Source organism: Phyllopteryx taeniolatus, chromosome 11 (genome assembly GCF_024500385.1).
Source record: "Phyllopteryx taeniolatus isolate TA_2022b chromosome 11, UOR_Ptae_1.2, whole genome shotgun sequence".
NCBI lineage: Eukaryota > Metazoa > Chordata > Actinopteri > Syngnathiformes > Syngnathidae > Phyllopteryx > Phyllopteryx taeniolatus.
In genome coordinates this window covers 18,006,274-18,023,300 of record NC_084512.1, presented here as the reverse complement: position 1 = coordinate 18,023,300, position 17,027 = coordinate 18,006,274, and the positions used below count along the sequence as shown (strand labels likewise).

Genomic DNA, 17,027 nt, shown 5'->3' with positions numbered 1-17,027 from the left:
AAATGGATGACTGGAGGGCCATTGGTAGTGTAGAGGAAGACTCCAGCTTCACCAAGACCCTGAATTGAATAAGACCTGAGGCCCATTGGTCATGTAAAGCACTACATTACCAAGCTGACTTAGTGCAACTAGTTAGTGTGGAATCTGTTCCTACTCGCTGTGCCCAGCACGACTCCATGTTGTTTGTTATGCGTGTTCCCAATGTTCCTAACTGTGACACGTGTCGTCCGTGCAGATACGTGATCACCAACCCACCGTACGAGTTCGAGCTGGTGCCCACAGACTTGATCTTCTGCCTCATGCAGTTCGACCACAACGCCGGTCAGTCTCGAACCAGCTTGTCCCACTCGTCCCACTCCTCTCATTCCTCCAGCAAGAAGAGCTCGTCCATCCACTCTGTCCCAGCCTCCAACCGGCAGAACCGCAGCAGTAAAACCCGGGAAGCCCGAGACAAACAGAAGTATGTGCACTCAACCCAATGTCCCGTGCATGCGAGCTCAGTGTTTTATACATGTGATTTATCTGTATTCTCAGTGTGTTTGTGCATATGTTGTGAGTTTTATTGCGTGTTGTGTTCTGCTTCCTTGCTTATGCTTTGCCTCCATAATCATCTTCATTGTGTCATCACAACATTACCCTAACTCACCTGACAAAGTCTGTGTGTAGACAAACTGCTGAGACATTTTTAAATGATCAAAAACCTCCAGTTGTTCGGCAAACCGCGGTTGGAAAGTAGACTATAAGTACAAAACTACACACACATTGATGGTGTATTGTTGTCTTGTCCTATTGTGGCCATTAATTACAAGTGATAAGATACCGTAATTCATTTTGTATAGGAGTTATTGTACTCCCTGCGAAGCATAAATCCCATCAAATCAAATTTTAAGGATTATTTTCACTTATCCAGCCAGATTACAACATCTTTAGCATCCTACCAATTTTCATTTTCAGTTAATGTCCTTACAATTTCCAGGGATTGATTATTGAACCATATTGATTTGTAAGCATTTTCCAATCCAAATAATTGGGGTAGCTCTGCCAATCCAAATCAAAGTCTAATTTGCAGAGGTTTCAAAAGACGGAAATTACGGATTTTTAAGGATATTTGGAAAAAAAAATGGCATTTGAGGAAATGATCTAATCGATCCGTTTCGGATGTACTCTATCTTCTATTGGAGACATATTTCAAACTCTCAGGTCCAAAACTAACCGGAGAACACACATGAGTGTAAACTGAGATCTAGGGTGAGGTACACTAAGAGCTCATCTGAAGCCATTTTGAAGCATATTTTTCACAGAGGTGTTGGCCAAATTCAGAATTATACAACCTCAAGGGGTGTTGGTCTTTAAAAGTTTAAAGTGCCAATGGGTACTGGTGGGTGTAATTTACAACCAATGTTCCTCACGGTGCCTGATCAGTGATCACTTCGCGGGGACTACATAATATCACCTGCCAGTTTTCACCTTAACTTGCAGATTGTTCTGAATTTGTACAACGTTTAAATGAAGAAAACAAGTAAAGTTTCTGTAAATGTCATTCCTCATGAGCTGCGTTTGACAGTTTGTTGTTCACAGTGCATCTGCTTCACTGCATGTTAGCAGACACTTCTTCCTCTTTTGTTATAGGAGATAAGAGTTTGACCTACATGCTAAGTATGTCTTATTCCCCTTAAATTTACATTCAAAGGATGATTAGGGCCTCATTGAAAAGAAAATTTTAATAGTATTCAATAGTGCAAAAATAAAGTCAGAATGTTACGAGATTTAAGGGGGGGGGGGGGGGAGGGGGAATAAAATTTCTGAGCTAAGAAATGTAAATCTCGAAAGAATAGTCTTTTGTGTGTATATATATATACACACATTTAAAGAATCGTTATTCCTTGTACTGTTCTAAAATAAAGACATTCATTGTCCAAAAAATTTAAAAATTAATTGTTTGAAACTTCTTGTTAAGTTCTGGTCACAGTTTTTTGTGGGCCGCAGATTTTGTCACAACACCAGTTGTTGGATTTTAGCAACTGCTTTTCTCTCCGGAAAAAGTTGTTGCCAAAACCCTTTTTAATTTAAAATGGCTTACTTTAACCAGGATCCCGTGCTGCATCGTGGTCTTGTTTTGCCGGTCGGTCTCGGTACCTTCAAATGCGTTGGCAACATCTGCTTCTACTAAGCCAGCTAGTTAGCTTAGCTGTTAGTTGGCAGTAGTTGCTCATCAGTCATCTGCCACAATGTGTTGAATGAATCTTGTATAACTTCATCCAATTCGTCTGCCATAAACATCCATTTACGGCTATCGGACATCTCGCTCTGCGGAGATTCTCATCTCGGGCGGCTCTGTGATCCATGTGGTCGGCTAGTACGGCTACAACTGCTCATATGCGCATGTGCAGTAAGTCAAAATGGTGGATCTAAAATAAAGGAAGTTCTTATTGTTTCTCTTGACAGAATAAAAAATGTACTTTGAGTCATTTTCATTCAAATGCAAAAATTAGGATTTCTTTTTTTCAAGTGGACTTGCGCCTGAATCCAAATTAACACTTAACACTTGTGTGTGTGTGTATATATATATATATATATATTTATATATATACATACGTCTTATCCTTTCAAGAAAAAAAGTCATTTTTTAAGAAAAAGTCTTAATCTCACAAAAGTTTAATAATTATTTTCCTAGAAACAAGTCAAATATTTTCAAGACAACAGATTTATATTGTGTTATACTTTTCATATTTTTTTTTGCAATAAAAAGTCATAACCTGTTATAAAGTGTTCATTTATCTACTTTTTAAATAACTTTTTTTTTTTAAAAAGATCCTCTTTTTTCCATGAGAAAATAGTTTTTTCTCATCAGATTTCAACTTTATTCTTGTAGTATGTTTTTTTTTTTCTTTTCAGTGTGGCCCTGGTACTCCAAGCATATACCAATAACTGTGTCACTGTCCGAAAGCATGCAAATTAGTCAGTTACAACTGTAAGAGTAATTGTACTCGTTTATAAGTTGATAAGCCAATAAAGTATCATAAAATGTATGATGTGACTTTAGTAGTCTGTCCCTTGTTTATTTGCTGTGTAGTCTGTAAATACTCACTTACTTACAGTAGATTACTCGCCTCTCTTTTTGAAGTGCAACAAGGATGAATAGAATGGGCCCAGGTATGCAAGTTAACGATTCTGCATGACTTGGCAACCTTGACGTTCTATCATAACCGCGTCCTCTGCGGACGTCGTTATGATGCGGGGAGTTTGCTTTTATTTACGACCTTCACTTAAAAACATGCCTCACTTTAAGTTTTGCTTGAAAGCAAACACTGCTGCCGCGCCTTCCTCCTTTCTCCTCCTCCTCTTCACCATCTCCATCTCACCATCTCCACCATGCATGACGTTGACAAACCTCCTTTCTTTTTGTTCCTTCCATGAACTCTCCCTGCTATTGTGGCTTTGTTCTGCCATCTATCGCTCCCTCTTATCATTTCCTTTCAACTTTGAGATGGTTTGCATTGTGTGAGAGGGCTGTGTGTTTGTGCATCTTTCCCTCCTGTTGCTAGCAGACGACTTCTAGTGTGATTGATGGTGTAGGGTGAACACATGTAGGTCACATTGATTCAAATCCTCCTGATACAGCTGCGTTACATGTGACGGGGGGGAGGGGGGGAGTGAGGCCAGCCTTGCCCCATCGGTCACACTGAGAAAGTGGAAGGTGTAACCAATCGGAAGCTTCAATTGAAGGGGATATGAGTCGTATGAGTCTCGCTCCTCCAGCGCACCTGATGTGCTGCTTTGAGGCGACAAGTTCACCGTATCGGAAGTGGCGAGACGGCAGACATCTTGCCTCACCGCAGGCGTGACACCACACATTAAATGTAGCGCGTGCGGCCCTGCGGGCCCAAAAGCTTGACGATTTACACAAACCCCAGATGAATCTCCACACATGCGACACACGCACACATGGCTTTGCTCCATATAGAAAAAAGTTGCAATTTTATTTTTACAAGTGACCTGGGAAGTGCTCGGAGATAGTTTACAAACTCCCAAAACTATGAGCTCAGAAACACCCCCTCTCGGGCTTGAAACTCGATATGCATAGTCCCTCAAATGGTGGCCACAGCTTTAATAGACGTCATGTGTCAGCTGCGTTGTATTTGTTTACGGAGTAGACGTGTGGCTACAGCGTGATGCCTGGATCAGACTACAAGATTTTAGCCCCCGTTATTGGCCCGATTTGCTATCGCGAATTTCCCAGATCAGGCCCAACATATTTGACAAAACTCCTTGTCGTGTGACATAATCCACCATCAACAATTTGGCGCGGGAGAAGCCCTACGATGCCAAAATGATGCCAACGGCGCCTCGCCTCCTGTGGTTGCTGTTGGTTTTGATGCTGACCATAAAAGACATATCCACCACTTAAACTAAAGCAGTTTGCTTTGAAGCAGCGTGATTCTTCTTCAGACTTAACTCTGGTCTCTCTGTGTCACCTTGTTTGTCCCTGTCTCCAGAAAAGAAATGGTTTACAGATGAACCGGACAACGCCTACCCACGGAACATTCAGATCAAGCCCATGAGCACTCACATGGCCAATCAAGTCAACCAGTACAAATCCACAAGTAGTCTGATTCCACCCATACGAGAAGTCGAAGACGAATGCTGAACCGCTTTTAACGTTTTAGCTCGCTCACTCAGCAGACATCTTGGAGAAGTCACGATGATGGCGACGATAGGACATGCGTCAGTCTTCTAATACAAGAACTGGACAGGAAACCGAACTGGACCTGCTATGTGTATACCTTTAATGTTACTTCCATGCTCTTTGGACATTGTTTTATTTATTGATGTATCCATAGAGATGTAAATAATGACAATCAAATAACGCATTGTACAGCCCCCCTCCTTCCCCCTAGCACTTTTTGGGAATTATTATTTGAAGATTCAACGAGAGAGCAAGTGAGAGAGAAAGTACTTCCTGTAATGCTTTGCAATATTTCATTAAGGCTACACTAAGGGTAACTGCTTATTGGATGATGAGGCTCGCATCATCACCCCAAAGATCCTACCGGATGCGACTCTTCCAAGCAGCTTGGCTCTCCATCTTGTGTACTTCTGTTCTATTTGCACTACAAAAAAAAACAAAAAACTATAACATAGTCATGTTCACAAAGAACTGTGGTTTTGGAGAAGAGACTATGTATGATCCCATTATGTAGATCCATTCATCTGTAGTTTGAATGAAGAAACAGCCAAGTAGCCTCAGAAGGTTAATAAGAAAGATGACCCAACCATGTTTGAGCAAAGCAGCAGCAGCTTTTGGGATCACAAAAAAAAAAAGAACCGCAGTTGAAAAAAGAAGTGCCACGTATCGCGTAAAAGTGGGCGCCAACCGGGTCCTCCTCTGACCTCAAGAGACTGACTGCCTGGCATGGGGTTGGCACGGAGGCTGTAAAAAAAGCACTTGGATGTTCTCCGTCACCAATCCCAGATGTCAATCGCCTCAAATAAACCAAAAAAGACAAAAAAAAGAAAGAAACCCTCAGGAGTGAAGCTGCTCTGCTCTGTGCTGTGCTGCTCAAGGAAAGGAGGAAAAGCTCAAACGTGGTTGGGTGTAGATGCGACGCTAAGGGTACATACTTGCGCTTTTTGTTTAGTAAGGACTCCCAAAACATTTGACTTTTAAAAGAATAGAGGCAAAATTACAAGACAAGTACATATCATTTGCGTCATGCCCCCCAGACATCTATGCTTTACCAAAAGAGTATTTTTTTTAACTCGCTAACCACCATCTTCAGCCTGGCAGCTCGCCTCTGCAAAAGTCACCTGAAACTCAAGCTTACTTGGACAAATGAGCTAAATGAAGCATTCTTAGCTACGAGCACGCGGACTGAAAAAAAAAAAGGGTTTAAAAAGTTATATATATATATATATATATACAGAGAGAGAGAGTGCGAGAGAGAGAAAAATAAAAATCAATAATAATAATACATGAGAGTCGCTTCCTCTGAGTGAGTGACCTTATTAAATGTTTGACCTAAATTAGGTCCCAAGTGTGAAGATGGAAGAGAGTGCACACATTGCAAAGTGTGACCATGTCGGTTGTTCTTATGTGTGTGTTTTTTATTTTGCAAAATACGATTTAAAACCAAGAGAGAACTTCTTGCCGCGTCTCTCGTCTATAGGCTGTAAAAGAAGTCATCCATGGAAAAGAACATATATTGTGCTGTCGGTGTTTGTGTAAGCTCAACCCCACTTACTTTTACGGTATAGAAGCGCGTTTCTTTCATCGGAGCTAAAAACCACATCGGAAAAGCTTTAATGTCCGTCTGTTGCGTGTGGTGCAACTATAATGAAGCCTCATGCACATTGTCCTGAAGTGAATTTTGAACTGTGATCATATCGTCGTCACACTTGTAGCAAATAGATTTCACTGAGAAAAAAAAAAAAAAGAAACAAGCAAATGACAACCTGTACACGTATTCAAAATTGGATTACTATTTGACCATAGCAGCGACATAGAATCAAGATAATGTTTCAAGCTAAAGAAAGGAAGGTAGCACCAATGCGATTTTACTGAGAGAACATCCTTAATTTTCCTGCGTTTTATGGCTCTGTGTTCATACAGCATTGACATTCCATTTTTGGCGTCACTTTTGTTTACAGACTATATTTTTGAGGTCCTTAAACATAATCCCACAATAACACGCTTCATGCTGCAAAGTGGCTTTAACACAACTACACTGATTCATGTCTGAGTTGGGTTTTTTCCCCCCCCCCCCCTTTGGTAAGGCTTTTCTTTATTTTTCTTTTGCGATGTGTCTCCTTGTCATTGTTCTCTTGTCTGTGTTTTGCATTGTATACCTCGATGTGTTTTGTTTTTTGTTTGTTTTTGAAGTGCCACGAAGAGTTGTAGTTGAGCATCCTTCAGTCATTCAGGGACACAAGCTGGCTTTTTGAAACTATTTTCCACTGTGACGTCATTGTCTTGCGCCGACACGGAGAACATCCAAGCCGTCAACGCCTCCGTGCCGGTGCAATGCCAGGCAGTGCTAGAAGGTCAAGAGGAGGGCCCGCGTCAAGACCCGCTATTCGCGACAAGTGGCATTTTGTCATATTTCGTACGGATGACTGAACGATGCACACGTTGTACACTTAACCGTCATATGTGACTGTATGCTGCACTTCATGCGTTAATCTATTTTTGCTGTAAAGGAATGGATAGAATAACTTATTTGCTGGAGGTTGTACAAGATATTCTAATATAGAAGACATACAGAGACTGGAGTTGGGTCCCAAGTCTTAAACAATGCATTCAAAATTGCATTTTTCTGTTGTTATTTTCATCAATAAAAGAGGAATTCAGGCATCACGTCGTCATCCACCGCAGCAAATCGAGCGTTTGACATAGCAGTCTTGTTTTGGATGTGTTCTAGACAGGATGGATTATTTGGATGGTGCTGAGTTGATCTACCTGACTCTGTCAAATATAGTCTGCTGATAAATATACTGTCTTGTACAAAATGTTTGTACATAGATTGTACATGGTTTCTTTTTGTATTTTCTCAAATTAAAATGGATGTATTTGTGTTCTAAACCTGAAAACCAGATTTTTCCGGGTTTTTCTTTTTTCAGTTGCAGCTCCAAATATGAGATGTGCTACAAAGGTTCCAGGGCAGACTGGTGTCACAAATGATATATTTCAAACCCAAACTATGAATTTTCCCCATAAAAGTAATCTCCTTGGAGTCAAACGCACTTTCCCAATCTTCTCTGCCCACCTTCACGGACTCCTGGAAAGCTCCGTCAGCATGACCATTTTGATGTCGTCCACGTCTTCAAAACGGTTTCCCGTGATGGGCCCCTTGAGCTTAGGAAAGATGAAAATAAATCATACAGAGCCAGGTCAGGCGAGTAGGGTGGCTGCTCGAGCACGGTGACGTTCTTGTCGATCAGGGACTGTCAGAACAGTCAAATGCTCAGGGCATCGTGAGCAGGAGCGTTGTCATGGTGAACGTGGCACTTGTCCTGCCAACTCTCGCCTATTGTCACGTACTGAACGAAGCTAACGCCGCAGGATCTCTTTGCAGAGGTGCTGGCCCTGTGGCAATAACTCACAGTGGACGACGTACCTCGCGTCAAAGAATGCGTTCAACATGGCTTTGGGTTTCGACTGTTTTGTTTTCTTCAGCCGTGGCAACATGCGTGAGTGGAGCATTGTCACTGTTTGTGTGGCAACAAACAATGTGAGCAGGTATACAGATTGAGCTTCTGATAATTGCTAGTTACTTATTCTGTAATATTAGCGGAGCTCAGTATCTGTCTGCCTGTGCCCTGATCAGATTCACCAAAATCCCTTTAGACCAGTTGTCTATCCTGCACCAGGATTAAGATGCAGTCAGAGCAGGCATACATTTAGATAGACTTACTTCCACCTAATTGCCACTCCACCAAGCAAGGACACACCCTCGCTGCGCCGGAATGCCCAGCTTGGCGCGGACCGCTCCGTCAAATTGGCAAACACGCACAGCAAGCATGACAATCAGGATACGCTTGCATTTGCGTCCCACCGCAGCCTGTGTGTCAGCAAAACAGTGCCAATGGCTTTTAAAACATTGTTTTTCTTTGGTTGTTTTATTCATTTAATAATAATTTATGTATATATGAATTACACCCAAATATGTCATTAAATCAATTCAAATCATTTTAATAAATACTTCCATTATATTGGCCATTTATTAAGTTGTTTTATTAATTCATAATAATTAATTTAGCGTGTAAAAAGCAGCTGTAGATTGCAACAGACCCACTGTGTGACCTTGACTATGTTAAATGTAAATTATCATTGGCTTACACCGACAACCCCCAACCTGCCAGGAGGAGGGCGCGAGGGCTCGTTGGTGACCCCGCACTCCGAGTCACCGCCAATACCGATGGTGTTGCGGCATTAGTCTTGATTTACGTATAGTGACATGTTATTAGCTGCTCCATCACTTTCAGCTGTCACCCTGTCAGTCAGCGAGGATCTACTTTGATGTCTGGGAATAGAATTGGGAGAATAACATTGCGTCCGCATCGCCTCGTGGATCTCCAGGGATGAGGGCGTGGATCCGCAGTCATGGTGACTGTTTGGCAGCGCCATCAGATGTCGCACGTGTATCGGCTTTACATAAAACACAGCATATGAACTTCTTTCTAGTCTATGTTTTGTTCAGCTTTTTTGTATTTTTATGTACCTTTTAATATGAAAGTCAAACAAAATGTCACATCCTCAGCAAACCTTGTGAGCTGTCAGCTCTTGAAAATTCAAATGGCAAAGACAATGTGTGATGATAACCACTGAACCAGAAAGTCAAGTTATCATGAACGTTTTGGGCTGCTTGATCTGATGAATGGATGGAGTTTGTTAGCCTGCAATTCCCTCAAAAAGGCTGCTAAAAACTGAAATGGCTGACTTCCTGTTCAATACATATGTCTCTTGAGTTTTTTTGTGTGACGTGCGCCCAATTTTGTATTGATCAGGGAAATTGGCGGCGGGGAATCATTTTTTTCTCACTCAAGATTACTTCAGGGGTCATCTTCGGGGCCACTAAAATACATATATTTTCACCAGAATACACCCGCATTAGAAAATGGATGAGTTTTCGAGCATACTGAGGCCTCCAAATATGAATTCTTTGGAAGAAGAATAAAAAACACAATGACTCCAAGAGGGTCGGTCTTGCACTGGCCCTGATTAATTTCGGGCCCTGATTAATTTCCTTTAGTTAAGTTAGAGCTGAATGTGTCCAAGATGGATGAGAAACATAAAAAAGTCGTCATACAGAGATAAGGTGCTCGTAGATGTAGCACACTGAGCAAGGTGTCACCCGTGTCAAGGGTACTCGTTCATCTCCCGGGAGTTCTTCAAACGTCATCAGCAGCACCAATTCGGAGGTGTTATGATGATTCCCAAACACCCCAACCCACAAAGAGCCCCACCGTCTCGTGCACAATTTCACACTCCGCCGTCAAAGAGGCGGTCAGCAGGAGGATGTACATGCCAGCCAGCCTGACATTTGTCCTCATTTCTCTTTCTAATACGCAAACACAGTAAGCCCCAGGTTAGCTCGTGTGGGGCTCGGGGGGCTTGGCACCCGTCCACTCGCCAGACGCGCCGTCAAAAGGAGACAAAGTGACGAGGGCGGAGCAGCAGTCACAACACAAGGCAGAGGTGTGTGATGAAGACAAGGAAATGTGTGAAAAAAATCTGAATTTTAAAATTTTAAAGCCATGCAAGACCACTGGGGTATCTTGTTCCTGAGACAATTTTACAGTAGCCATCAAATGTCTATATAGTCACCAGGGTTGCAGGTGAGCTGGAGCCTATCCCAGCTGACTTTGACTGAGAGGCGGGATACATCCTGACAGGTTGCCAGCCAGTCGCAGCAAATTTCAAGCATCTAAGCAAGAAATTAGCGTTTCATGATAGTCAAATCAAAATGTATTTGGGAGCAAGTATACGGAGTGCACTGAGATATGGGATCGGCAGCTTGTTCGGAAACCTAACTGTTCAATTCAAAACAATGGCAACCCTTGGTAGTCCCATTTTTTTGTCAAAGCATGAAATGTAATTTTGAATAATATCCCATGCACAATTGACGAATATTAGTCAGGAGGAAGAAGAACTGATTATACTACACGCAACAACACCACGAAAAAATATCAGTGACATCGTCTGATCGACTTCAACTCAACTTTTATGACGTTATCGACTACAAAAAAATCTTTTGCTACTCAACGCGTAGTGTGTGTGTGTGTGTGCGTGCGCAGTGGGGCAATGGAAGAGCAGATGTTTGTGTGGCTGCTGATTTGTGGCCTGATAAGGTTGCTATGCAGGCAGTGGGAATTGATGGCTTGTTAGTGAGTGAGGACCCCCGCCCTTCTACACAAACACACACGCACACACTCACAGCCTCTGTGAGATGCTTTCAAAATGATTGATTTACAATAAAGTGGCTCGGGGTGTGCGCATACAGGCAGAACTGATGCCGATCGATCGCTCTGAAATTGATTGATCAGCCGTTTAGCTCGGTCGTGTTTACCGCATGGGGCGAAACTCCTCGCCCCCCCTCGTCCCTCCACCATAAAGCGACGCCCAAATGCCCCCTCGGCGTCTCCTTTCATTGCACTGGTGACAGCAGCAAAAACAAGCCATATCGCAATATGAACCATAAAAATGCAATCATACAGCGAGAAATACTGCATAAACATTTACGATTGTGTACTTTATTCTGCTATCAACGTGTCCTTCTGCGACTTGGAGATAGCGAGCCTTTAAAAGTAATGACTTACCTGCTCCGTGCGGGGGGTGGTGAGGAAGGCTGTGGGCCTTATCACGGCGTCACATTGAGGCGCCCCCCGAAGGAGGTCGCTGAAATAACCTATGGCGGCGGTTTCCTGTAAAGAAATAGCAAGTTCTCAGCCGTATGTAAAAGATGACACATCAGAAACCTTTGCCTGTTTGAGCACACTTGAGATGACAATCATACATTATTTAAACCGAGTGCACACGAGGGTTCGGAATGACACTGAGCATGTGACCTCTGCGACGGGAAAACAAAGCTCTCCAGTCTTCACCAGGCTGCAAAACAACCTATAAATTGAATAATTGCCAAAAACACCCTCGTGTTCCTTATTAACAATTTTACATGTTCGGGCCCAGCCGCAGGATGTCACAACGCCAGTAAAGTTTAATGTCGGCTATGTGACATTCCTGCAAAAAACAAAATAAAAAAATCATCTTGGGAGGCGTTATTATCTTCTGCAGGATGTGCTGGTGCGCAGGTGGTGCTGCAGCATCAGGTCTCTAAAACAAGACACATTAAACTATATGCAAATTGAAAGACGCCAACACTCTTCGAATGCTTTCTCCGCTTAACCTGACCAACCCGAACCCCTTCCCCTCACCCTAAACCTACTGTAACCAAACCCTAACACAATCACATATCCAAATCCATATCAAACTGCAACCACAACCCCTAAACCTAATCCCTACTGTGACCAAACCTTAACCCTACACACTGGTAGCCCTATCCTAATTCCAACACTAACCCAAATTCAACCCAGCTCTCTCCACCTAACCCAAACTGGTACCCGAACCCAACTTCAGCCCCAACCCTAACATTCCTAATGACCCTAGTCTAATCCCCAATCCTTTCTGAAACCCTAACACTAACCCCCTACACTCGCCCAAAGCCAAGCTGCAACCCCAAACCGTTACAACGAGGCAAAGAAAAGAGATTTAAAGGCCCTCCAAACGGCTCATAAAAACAGATTCATACATTTTTGTCTAAATCTTAATTCACGCCCTTAAAAACGCATCAAGCTGCTTAATGTACCACGATCGTTTCGAACCCCTTCCTTCTCGTGCAATGGACTATTCCATCTTCTCACAATCGTAAACTCTTATGTAAATGTTGATAATTGTTCTTATTAATTAAAGTGAATGAGTTGAGGTGAGGCGAGGCGAGGCGGCACGGTGACCGACTGGTTAGAGCGTCAGCCTCACAGTTCTGAGGACCCGGGTTCAATCCCCGGCCCCGCCTGTGTGGAGTTTGCATGTTCTCCCTGTGCCAACGTGGGTTTTCTCCGGGCACTCCGGTTTCCTCCCACATCCCAAAAACATGCATTAATTGGAGACTCTAAATTGCCCGTAGGTGTGACTGTGAGTGCGAATGGTTGTTTGTGCCCTGCGATTGGCTGGCAACCAGTTCAGGGTGTACCCCGCCTCCTGCCCGATGAAGGCTGGGATGGGCTCCAGCACGCCCGCGACCCTCGTGAGGAGAAGCGGCTCAGAAAATGGATGGATGGAGTTGAGGTGATTCACTTGTTAAATAATTGTTTGTCACTTTCAAGCATGCGCGTAAAGTCGGCCAAAACAGCATCACCTTAAACATATTATGACTTGACACTTTCTGTGTGTGTGTGACAGGCAGCGATCCACAGACACCGAGGCCCGCCAATCAGCCGTGATCATCGTTTCCATGACGATGAGGCATGCTGGGCACATGAGCCGTGGCCCAGATAAACACTGATCCTTTAGCAAAACAAGGAGGTCATTACAGCAGCTTGTCAAATCAATGCCCACTGTGTCCAACTTGATTAAGACGTCTCCGCTCAGCGCCGACGCGCTCCGTCAATAGCGGGGAGGAGGTGTGAGGCTCGGCCGTGGGTGTGCACGTGGCTCAGATGATTGGAGTGAAATAGCCATCAGTCAGGGAGGCGAGGTGGACTAATGATTCCCTGTGCCGCCTATTAGAAGTACATGACAAGTCAATCCTGCTCACAAGGAGACGAATGTGTGCGTGCGTTTGTGTGTGATGAAGGAAAAGAAAAAGTGACCTTGAAGCTGCAACATTTGAGGCTGAATGTAATTGGCAAGAGCAGCTAATCTTTACCTGGGGGCGATTAACAGAATTAAAGGAGAAGAACAAAGACGCGGGGGCGGGGCTTTTCTCTTCTTTGGTGCCATTTGTAATTTGTGTTTGCATGACGTTGATGAATCCTTCTCTCTCGCTCTTCTTCATGATGCTTTTCTCTTCTCTGTCTTGACACAAAAGAACAAGGAGAAGGTTTCGTTTGTGCAGGAAGTCATCAGGAAAAAACACTCTGCCATCATTGTAGTGCCTGAGAAGAGACTGGACTACAATTTGCTCCTCCATGTACGTACATACTGTACGCAACTGCTTTATTTATTTGTTTATTTTGTGTATTCAAGTGGACTCTATTCTCGTAAAAATCTTTAATGTCGTATCATTTCTTTATGATTGTAATGGAATACGTTCTTGGCCAAAAATATTAATCAATTATTAATTTGAAGATAAATAAGTCATAAATGTCTGAGGGGGGAAACAATCAAATAAAAACAATAGCGATCAAAATTAATTGGAAAGGCAAACTTCTGTGAGCAAGTTGCAATAGTCGAAGACAAAAAAAAAATCGAAAATTTAAGAAAATGAAGTCATAAAAGTATGAAGAAAAAATCCAAATTTTCCAAAATTAAAAACTACGAAAATAATATTATGATTAAAAGAACTTTGACAATTAAGAACCATAAGGACTATAAGGAAAGATAAATTTGTAATATGATGTGAAAAGAACTATTAATTTTATGCAAAAAAGGTGGTTATTCTAGGAAATTAAAGTCTTAATTTTAATTTCAAAAATTGGAGAAACATCTGAATCTCAAGTAAAGTTATAATATTACAAGAAGGAAATTTCTACATTTTATGAGAATAAAGTTATATGTAATACACGTGGGAAAACCTTTTCATTTCACATGAACAAAGTCGTAATTTTACAACAATATATTTAAGATAATTTTGGACGATAATTTTGGGCTTTTTTTGTAATTGTAGTACGAGAAAAAAAATGATATGATTATAATATGCCAGACATTTTGCTTAGAAAATTATTGATTCTTGAGACTCTTGTGTTTTCTCCTCTTCACCTAACACTTTACACTGATGAGATCACGAGTCAAGTCTCCTAAAATGTTTTTTACTGTAATATTATGTGTACAAATATGCACATGAACTTTTTCACTCATCGTGAACGAATAGCAGGCTGATCAATATGTTTGCAAAGACAAGTTTCAGAATCGGCATCCTGATAAAAACAAGACAAACAAAAAAATGAAACAAGCAATTCAACAATCTAACAAGCACTAATAAGCCCGAAGGTCAGGCATGTTCAAACGAACTCTATCGGAGAGATCAATACATTTGTGCAATAGATAGATACTATTGCTGTGTCTCTTGTACTAGCTAGCTCGTAGCGGTAATGACGTCACCGATCGGCCTCGCAAAAGACATTTACTCCGTGTCGCCGTCGCGTATGAATCCAAAAGCTAGCGGCCAATAAAGTTGTTTTCAATCTTGTCGGTTAAAAAACACGTCATCGGTGTGGGACTATTTTGCGGCGTCTCAGACAAACAACACACAAGTTATTTGCAGTCTACACAACTGAAGTACGTCGTGGGGAACGTCATCGAAATGCTCCAAGCTGAAGAATGGACACGAGGAGGAGCATGCCGCGTTCGAGCAACGCAGACAGACGCAAACTCTGGACAACACCCGTCCATATAGCCGGACAGTGACAAAGTTAGAGTAAGCATGTCATCAACAGCATTTGTTCAAGTCATTTATTTGCAATAAAGCACCCATTATTATTACTACATACTGTCATGTTGTAATGTCGATTTGACCTAAACTTATGTCAGTGGCCAATCCTTGAATGCCCCCTAGAGGTCATTGATGTTTTCAATTCTGTCTCAAATGCCAGAGAATCATTTGGAAGATGCGTATTCAGTATACAGTACACAAGTATATACAATAAATGAACAAGTCATGTAAATGGACACATTGCTCCATCTTGTGATCGGATCGGTTATCGTTTTTTTAAACGGCCCCAAAAATCCAGTAGCGATCTGACTGTGCTAGCTACTGGCTAGCTGCTGACTCTTTTGACCATCTTTTCTGTGCTAGCTATTTGTGTCATTTAGAATTTTTGTTCCAATTTCATCCATAAGAATAGTACTTTTTAGATACTGTATTCATTTCCCATAAAATAACAGGATGATGGGGAAGATAAATGAAATTCAATATGCTGCACTGACCACTTATATTGTATGAGTTCCATAAATTGCACCACATTTGCCTCGACACGGTTTTCATGATTCAAGGATTTAATTTGCGCTTTGGCAGATGGCCCCCGAGAGGGCCGTCGGGTGGGATTTTCATGTTTTTAAGAGAACAGACCCCCACTCACCTTTTCCTGGTCTTTGGTCACCAGCTGGTGTTGGCAAGCCGGGCTCGTGTACGTCACTGTCCTCGTGACGCCTGCCTCCAGCTTTCCCTGGGGGAGGTTGGATGCAGAGGAACCCCCCCAACCACACACACACGTTTGTGTATTCATATGAAATGTAATACATTTGTTTACTCTTCAAAGACATTTATGTTCACTGGGAATTTTGTGCAGCAGAGAATTTAATTCCAGCGTTCATACTGAATTGTGACACATTGGGAAAGCTGCACGGGAATATAGAGTATTTGTAATATTACAATATAAAAAAGTCCTAATGTTGGAACAAACAAAAAAAACCTGATTTCCATTAATAAAGTTGTAACAGGACAAGAAAAAGCTGAATTTTACAAAAATGAAGTAAAGATTTTGTCAGATGAAGGTCTGAGCAGAAGACGAATTGTAATGTTGCAAGAAAAACTAATTCGACAAGAATAAAGTCAGAAAATACGAGGCAAAATGTAATGTATTATTGTGGGCAAATTTTAAGCAAATTTAAAATAAAAAGTCAATTCATTTTACAAGAACAAAGTTGTAATGTAAAATTTTTACAAGAATAAAGTTGTGATATTGGAAAAAAATAGCAGTAATAAAGTTGCAATATTGAAATAGTAAACTGTTAAATAGTGTAGTAAAGTCAGAATTTTAGAAGAATAAAATTACCATTCATATAAAAGTTGTATCATATAAAATTCCTCTGATTAAAATTAAGAATCGAAAAGTGTGATAGTTTTTTAAAAAGTTTTTAAAGACTTTTTTTGAGAATAAACAAATTTGCGGAATTTTGCAAGTATCACTTTATTCTCGCAAGGTTATTACTTTTTCTAAAAGAAAAAGAAAATGTATTCTTTGGAGATTTCAAATATTTTTCAGTTGATTTTGAAAGTTTTTTTTTTTTACAAGGGTCATTACACTTTTAGTCACACACACACACACACGCACACACATGGCGTGCAGGAAGACGCTGTAAATGTCAGCGTATCCTGGGATGTGCGTTCAAATGTTTGATTGATGAAGTCGAGCGTGTAAAATCAATGGCTGATGCTTTGTGTCGTGTTAAATAAAGCCTTCAGGGCCTCAGGGTGCAAACATTAACATGCAAACATTACACGCGTGCCTCGTTGCGCTATTGCAATTCTGTATCGGCGTATTTCTCCTGCCAAATTGCATGTCGTTGTTGTTTTGATGACGCTGGTGAAACT

The 17,027-nt window shown here is 41.7% G+C and overlaps 1 protein-coding gene across 24 annotated transcripts in view; it reads left to right on the top strand.

The window, feature by feature from the left end:
• Positions 1-7,590, top strand: part of kcnma1a (potassium large conductance calcium-activated channel, subfamily M, alpha member 1a) — a 191,139-nt gene extending 183,549 nt beyond the window's left edge. For 20 of the 24 annotated variants that reach the window (XM_061790796.1, XM_061790798.1, XM_061790797.1 and 17 more), the window contains 3 exons: positions 236-460; positions 3,125-3,153; positions 4,497-7,590. In XM_061790796.1, coding sequence (XP_061646780.1) covers positions 236-460; positions 3,125-3,153; positions 4,497-4,648 — 406 coding nt within the window. In that variant the 3' untranslated portion in view covers positions 4,649-7,590. The remainder of the gene's footprint in view (positions 1-235; positions 461-3,124; positions 3,154-4,496) is intronic. The other 4 variants (XM_061790818.1, XM_061790815.1, XM_061790821.1 and 1 more) reach the window with 1 other exon arrangement.
• The last annotated feature ends 9,437 nt before the right edge of the window (positions 7,591-17,027 follow it).